The sequence below is a fragment of the Oncorhynchus gorbuscha genome, linkage group LG23 (assembly GCF_021184085.1).
Source record: "Oncorhynchus gorbuscha isolate QuinsamMale2020 ecotype Even-year linkage group LG23, OgorEven_v1.0, whole genome shotgun sequence".
NCBI lineage: Eukaryota > Metazoa > Chordata > Actinopteri > Salmoniformes > Salmonidae > Oncorhynchus > Oncorhynchus gorbuscha.
In genome coordinates this window covers 20,526,323-20,533,566 of record NC_060195.1, presented here as the reverse complement: position 1 = coordinate 20,533,566, position 7,244 = coordinate 20,526,323, and the positions used below count along the sequence as shown (strand labels likewise).

Below are 7,244 nucleotides of genomic sequence, written 5' to 3'. Positions count from 1 at the left end.
CGCTGTTAGAGAAGTTATCTTCCGAACAGAGTGAAACGCCTTCCTTTCACCGCTGCGATCGTATTGGTTGAGCCTGACCACAGTGGCCACTCCCTGCCGTGCATAAATATGTAATAATGAGGTCGAGATGGTTTCTCGGTTCTTGTTCTGCTAAGCAGAGGATCATTCAGAGAGGGGATACATGTACTGTTGCAAAAAGATACATTAATACAAATATTGATGATATGGCCACTCTATTCTGCATAGTATAACGTTGTAATGACTTCACATATATACAACATATACTAAAAAAGCAATATGACCTCATAATTTGCGAGTATTAATTAGTGGTATGGGATAGTTGAGCATAAAGGACGACGACCCCCCATCCCTCGTTCCCGTTTTGCTGTCTTGGTGGGGGAGGGTGCGAGAGAGTCGCATCACCGTACGATTTTGATAATAATCGTGCCTTCCCTCACCTTCCCCTCCATGTTAAATCTCTGTGCAAGCAGCACCTCGAAGCGCCATATTGCAAAATGCAAAAGCTCCAGTACGAATGCGTGCTTGCACGAAGGTGAATGTTCTGCTGCTGCCTCATCATGGCTCCTTATTTTATGTTTCTGCTACTTGGGAATCGTTGTGTAATTTCTGTAGAACACGTTTTAAAGACAGTAGGAGCCACACTGTTTACCAAAACCTTTTAGTTTTTTTGGTCAGGGACATATGCAACGACCGCCCCTCTCTGCCTGTTTGGGTCATCACTAGTTAACACAACCACAAAGTCATAATTATGGCTAAACCCCGCCCATTTCTACCATTTATCTTCTTGCAATTCGATTTACCTAACCTTACCACACTGCTAATAAGCTTATTTTGTCGTTGCCAATTTTGACGTTGTGGCTGTCTTAACTAGAGACTAGTGTACTTGGCTGAATATGACGGAGAGGGAGGGTTGTCGACTTGCTGTCCTTAACCTAAACGTAGCAGGCAGTAAAAGAAACTGCTGTGATAGCTGCCAGTACATTTACATGCAGATTTACGACAGATCATTTTATCGGTTACAGGAAGTGAGCAATCTTGCATAATAATCACTGATGACACAACACACAAACATAGCTTTATGGGCTACAGAGTTTATGAACAGTTTATGCATTATGTAAGCCTGGTGTTTCAATAGGTCTCAATTAATAAACATGTTGACATTTGTTGACTCTATATTGTTGAACACAAATGTTGAATGTTTTCAACCTTGGCCTATAAAACGTGTATAATACAGTAGAGCAGAACATGTTAAAGGTGGTATTACCAGGCTACCACTTGTCTACTATTTATTATTTTGCCTAACTATTATTTAATCAACATTTACATATCAATGCAGGCACATTGACAGGTGCATGGGCCTGTCACCTGTTCAGAATCATTTGTGCACTGCACTAGTGGTCTAGAGTGTAATAACCAATATATATATATATATATATATATAAAAAGGTTGTTATTAAAGGAAATAATATGTGACTTTAAGATACCATTATTTGTAGTATTCGTATTATAATTGCACCAGTACTGAGTATGCTTTCAGACTTTGTCAAGAGTTAACTGAATCAAGGCCTGCGCTGAGACTAAGTAGAACATGTGGTCCAGCCACATGACAGCATGCAACAAAAGAATGCAATGAACTAACTCAATCATGAAAAATAGTGCTTGACAAGGAATCAAGTCTTAGCCAGTTGACACATTTTATTTAAAGTGACTTTAACAGCAGGTAAGTACAGTGTCCATACTCCATATTATAATGTCACCGTAGGAACACTGATGACGTAATGAATCTACTCTGGCGGAATTCCTTCTCCCTCTGATATCCCAGAATTCACAGCGTGACCTGCAGTATTGACAAAGAAAAGAACGACAGAAAACAGGGTGGGCTCTGCAAAACAATACCCCCAAAATTTGACGACAATAAGGTAAAACACTACTATTTGCAACAATTCCTATGAATTATTCAGATACAGATGCCATTTTTTGGAATGACATTGCTTGTATCAGCTAGCCTGTCACCAAAATAGCTACGGTTGCCAGTGAGGTTCGCTTGCTAGCTAACGTTAATGCGTCTTTGTTTTGATGGCTAACGACGTTATTTGGCAGATCATGGTGTACGTAACATTAGCCATATCAACATCTGGTGTACAGTCAAGTTGGAAAGCGTTCACCCCCCAATCACTCAGCTAGCTAAGTTACCTAACCACTTTGTTATGTTGATAGCTAACTAGCTTGTTAATTGTTATGAAATCCGTGTAATTAGTTAGCAAGCCAAACATTATTTGGCATTAATCAGCAACACGTCACTTGGGGAGCAATATATTTAGTCTCAGATATGTAGCTAGATCGTATAATGTCGTATGTAACGTTACCTTTGGATTTGTAAAGTAACTAGTGAACTAGCTAAGGTTACCGTTTAACATTTTGAAGGGATGAAATATGGATTATAAATATTTACCATCATCATATACAGTACCAGTCAACTTATTCCAGGGTTTTTCTTTATTTTTACTATTTTCTAAATTGCTGAATAATAGTGAAGACATCACAACTATGAAATAACACATGTGGAATCCTGTAATAACCAAAAAAAGTGTTAAACAAATAAAAACATATTTTATATTTGAGATTCTTCAGTGGCCACCCTTTGCCTTGATGAAAGCTTTGCACACTTGGCATTCCTTCAACCAGCTTCATGAGGTAGTCACCTGGAATATATTTCAATTAACAGGTGTACCCTGTTAAAAGTTAATTTGTGGAATTTATTTCCTTCTTAATACATTTGAACCAATCAGTTGTGTGGTGATAAAGGTATTATTCTTTTTAATTAAAAAAATGTATTTCACCTTCTCATTTACAACTGCGATCTGGCCAAGATAAAGCAAAGCAATGTGACACAAACAACACAGAGTTACACATGGGATAAACAAACGTACAGTCAATAACACAATAGAAATGTCTATATACAGTGTGTGAAAATGTAGTAAGATTAGGGAGGTAAGGCAATAAATAGGCCACAGTGGCAAAATAATAGGGGTTTTAGGGGTGGTATACAGAAGATAGCCCTATTTGGTAAAAGACCAAGTGCATATTATGGCAAGAACATCTCAAATAAGCAAAGAGAAACAACAGTCCATCATTACTTTAAGACATGAAGGTCAGTCAATGCAGAACATTTCAAGAACTTTGAAAGTTTCAAGTGCCGTCGCAAAAACCATCAAGCGCTATGATGAAACTGGCTCTCATGAGGTTCGCCACAGGAAAGGAAGACCCAGCGCTACCTCCTGCTGCAGAGGATAAGTTCATTAGAATTAACTGCACCTTAGATTGCAGCCCAAATAAATACTTCAGAGTTCAAGTAACAGGCACATCTCAACATCAACTATTCAGAGGAAACTGCGTGAATAAGGCTTTATGGTCAAATTGCTGCAAAGAAACCACTACTAAAGGACACCAATAAGAAGAAGAGACTTGCTTGGGCCAAGAAACACGAGAAATGGACATTATACCGGTGGAAATCTGTCCTTTGCTGGTGACACTGTCTGTGATTTATTTAGAATTCAAGGCACACTTAACCAGGATGGCTCCCACAGCATTCTGCAGCTATATGCCATCCCATCTGGTTTGCGCTTAGTGGAACTATCATTTTGTTTTTCAACAGGACAATGACCCAACACACCTCCAGGCTGTGTAAGGGCTATTTGACCAAGAAGGAGAGTGATGGAGCGCTGCATCAGATGACCTGGCCTCCACAATCACCCGACCTCAAACCAGTTGAGATGGTTTGGGATGACTTGGACCACAGAGTGAAGGAAAAGCAGCCAACCAGTGCTCAGCATATGTGGGAACTCCTTCAAGACTGTTGGAAAAGCATTCCACATGAAGCTGGTTGATAGAATGCCAAGAGTGTGCAAAGCTGTCATCAAGGCAAAGGGTGGCTACTTTGAAGGGTCTGAAATATAAAATATATTTTGATTTGTTTTTTTGGTTACTACATGATTTCATATGTGTTATTTCATAGTGTTGATGTTACTTTATAACTATACACAATTAGTCATTAATATGTGGTGTACTTGGTTGGAATGAAGTCTCACCACTGAGACTGTTGTTGTTTACCAGGGTGCAGCATTACGTTATCCTGCTAAGAAGCTGAGGGTGAGTGGGAAGGGCCATCTGCACGTGAAGGGAGGTTACAAACCTGCAGAGCTTCCAGAGAGAAGGCCCTGACAGACACCTCTTCAGAGCTTCCAGAGAGAGGGCCCTGACAGGCACCTCTTCAGAGCTTCCAGAGAGAGGGCCCTGCCAGACACCTCTTCAGAGCTTCCAGAGAGAGGGCCCTGCCAGACACACCTGCAGAGCTTCCAGAGAGAGGGCCCTGCCAGACACACCTGCAGAGCTTCCAGAGAGAGGGCCCTGCCAGACACCTCTTCAGAGCTTCCAGAGAGAGGGCCCTGCCAGACACACCTGCAGAGCTTCCAGAGAGAGGGCCCTGCCAGACACATAGGACGAGAGAAAGGGACTGGGGAGTGAGCTCAGCTGGAGCCAATGCAGCAGCAGAGTGGACAGCCTGAGCTAGTGGAAGGAAGCCTTCCCGTGTTCGTGTTCCCCACAGAGCTTGTCTTCTACGCGGACGAGCAGACCTCCCACAAGCAGGTTCTCACCCTCTACAACCCCTATGAGTTCGCCCTCAAGTTCAAAGGTAAATAAAGCATTGGGTTTCAAGATAACTAGGTATTGATATAAGAACCATTTCCGCCATCAATTAAGGATTCAAGAGAACCACATTGATACTGTAGAGTATACACTACTCATTCAGTTTATTTTCTCGGTCAGTGCTATGCACAGCGCCCAACAAGTATACCGTGGTGGATGCCACCGGAGCCGTCAAACCACAGTGCTGTGTTGACATGTGAGTAATAAGCTTACTATTACATGTCGTAACTAGGACCATCAGTTACCCACCTTTAAGGCATATTAATGAAGGACATGATATTCATGATGTGCCCCTGCAAGCCTGAGTACAATTTATGAAATAGCAAGCAATAATAGAGAATGATTTAATTGGAAGCAAGCTTCTGCTTTAAAAAAAATGCAGTCATTCCAGTCAAATATTCTTATCGTTCACTGTGTATTTTCCTCTGTGTGTCTGTCTGTTCTCAGAGTGATTCGACACAAAGATGTGCGGGCCTGTCACTATGGGGTGTCTGATAAGTTCCGGCTGCAGGTGTCTGAGCAGAGCCAGAGGAAGGCCCTGGGCCGGAAGGAAGTGACGGCCACTCTGAGGCCCTCGGCTGCCCAGGAGCCCTCTAGCCCCCGGCCCCAGGAGGAGGAGCGACAGATGAGGGAACAGCTAGCAGACAGCGTCTTCTTTGAGCAGACCACCTTCCAGACAGGTAGGAGTATGACTCGCCGCTGAAAAGGGATATCTCGTCCAAACTTAGCTATCAATACCTATTAAGTGTGTTATGTACCCTGAGACCAAAAATATATTAGCCAACATTATGCAGGCTACATTTGTTGTTTAGGTGAACTAACTGAAATGGAGGCACTGCATGTCATTATATTGTCCTGACACTAGGTGGTGCCAGACACCAATACAATATGGGAGTGATCAAGTGAGAGCAGTGGATTGTTATGGTGTGTGTGTTGTACAGAGAGCCGCTCTCAGTCTGGGGGCCCAAGCCTGCTGACGGTGCTGTTGGGGTTGGTGTGTATGGCTGCCCTCATGCTGCCCACCCTGGGGGAGCAAGAATCCACCGTGCCTGTCTACCTCCACTTAAGTGTTACCAAGAAACTTGTAGCTGCTTACGTTCTAGGTGAGCCAGGGGGAGAGAGCAAACCCTTGATGAACAATTGCATGCTCTTTATGTTTTATTCTGTCACTAATTTCAATGGATATGAATTGATAATACTTCATGGGAGTCACTCAGCCCACACACTTTGTCTTCTACGTCCCAAATGGCACCCTATTCCCTATATAGTGCACTACTTTTGACCAGAGGACTATAAGCCCTGGTCAAAAGCAGTACACTGAACTAAACTATGGAGTTTGCATTGATTACTCTTGTTCTATTCATTCTGTGTGCGCGATACTGCTGGAGCATAATCCTGCTGAGAATTGATTGTTTATCCATGTTACAGGTCTTCTTACAATGGTTATCCTGCGTACATGAAGTGCTATGGGGGCTGGAAAGAGAGAACGAGGAGAAGAGGATACAAAAGAGAAGAGAACATTCACTCACCCAAGGCAACTACATGCTTGAAAGGGTAGTGTTGAGGGGGAGGGGGTATCCGGTCAATTCCCCCTTCCTCTGTCCCAAAAACATACATCTAATTGTTTTGAAATAAAAACATAATACTGACTGAAACAAAGCAAGAGACCTCTGATGCAGCGGGCACAGAAATAACATTCTGGAAGGAGGGCATTGTGTGGGTCTGCGGCTGTTGTAGGAAGGGTTTGTATAAAAACACGTGGGTCATTAAATTGTGTTTGACTTCATATCCTGTGTCTGTGTGGAGTTCCATGGCCATTAAGTAACAGACAATGGTGAAATTGTTAAGTTAGCGATTTGCTGTTACACATTAGGGCAATTTAAAGTTGTGATTTCATGTACATAAAAGTGCAATATGTAGAAATTGCTCTGCCATTTCCTGGTTGCTGAAATTCAAATAGTTTGCCTAATTTGTTTTTGACATAACAAGCCATGTTTAGTGTAGAGAATCATTTTTCCATCAAAACAGCAGTGAAATATATTTTCAGTAACCCCAAAAATTGTTTCAGCTGTTTGAAGCTGGTGTACAAAACCTAAATTAAGACACTTACTGGGAAGCATAGAAAGTGCACATAGAACAGATCTACCGCTTCAGACTTTCAGTGAGTGACAGCTATAACTCACATTTCAATGTGAATTTAGTCAGGTCATCTAAAACGTTACATATTGCAGCTTTGTCATTTTAAAAAACTTATGGTCTTCAGCTGTAACCACATCTTAATATTGTCTGCTTAGAATAAAACATACTCTTTTGTAGCTAGTATTGACTGAATCTGACTAAATGCAGTTACATGCACGTGTGGATACTTATCTGAATGGAAGTGTTACTTTTCCAGACGCAATATACAAAACAAAAAGGTTTAAAATGTGACCAAAGGAAATGTCCTCTTCCTATGAAAGACATCCGTTTACTTGCTGTACAATGTCAATGTTATTCTATCAAATGCCTAATAAAGT

General features: G+C 41.7%; 1 protein-coding gene across 2 annotated transcripts; it reads left to right on the top strand.

Moving 5' to 3' along the window:
• Positions 1–1,788: 1,788 nt before the first annotated feature.
• On the top strand, positions 1,789–6,514 carry mospd1 (motile sperm domain containing 1). 2 transcript variants are annotated; one of them, XM_046324333.1, is made up of 6 exons: positions 1,789–1,940; positions 4,135–4,714; positions 4,849–4,924; positions 5,176–5,408; positions 5,670–5,831; positions 6,157–6,514. In XM_046324333.1, the coding sequence occupies exons 2-6, from the start codon at positions 4,561–4,563 to the stop codon at positions 6,186–6,188; spliced, it is 657 nt and encodes a 218-aa protein (XP_046180289.1). In that variant the 5' UTR covers positions 1,789–1,940; positions 4,135–4,560; the 3' UTR covers positions 6,189–6,514. The 2 variants fall into 2 exon arrangements, with proteins under 2 accessions (XP_046180289.1, XP_046180290.1); XM_046324334.1 differs by having other exon boundaries at positions 1,845–1,940; positions 4,104–4,714.
• The last annotated feature ends 730 nt before the right edge of the window (positions 6,515–7,244 follow it).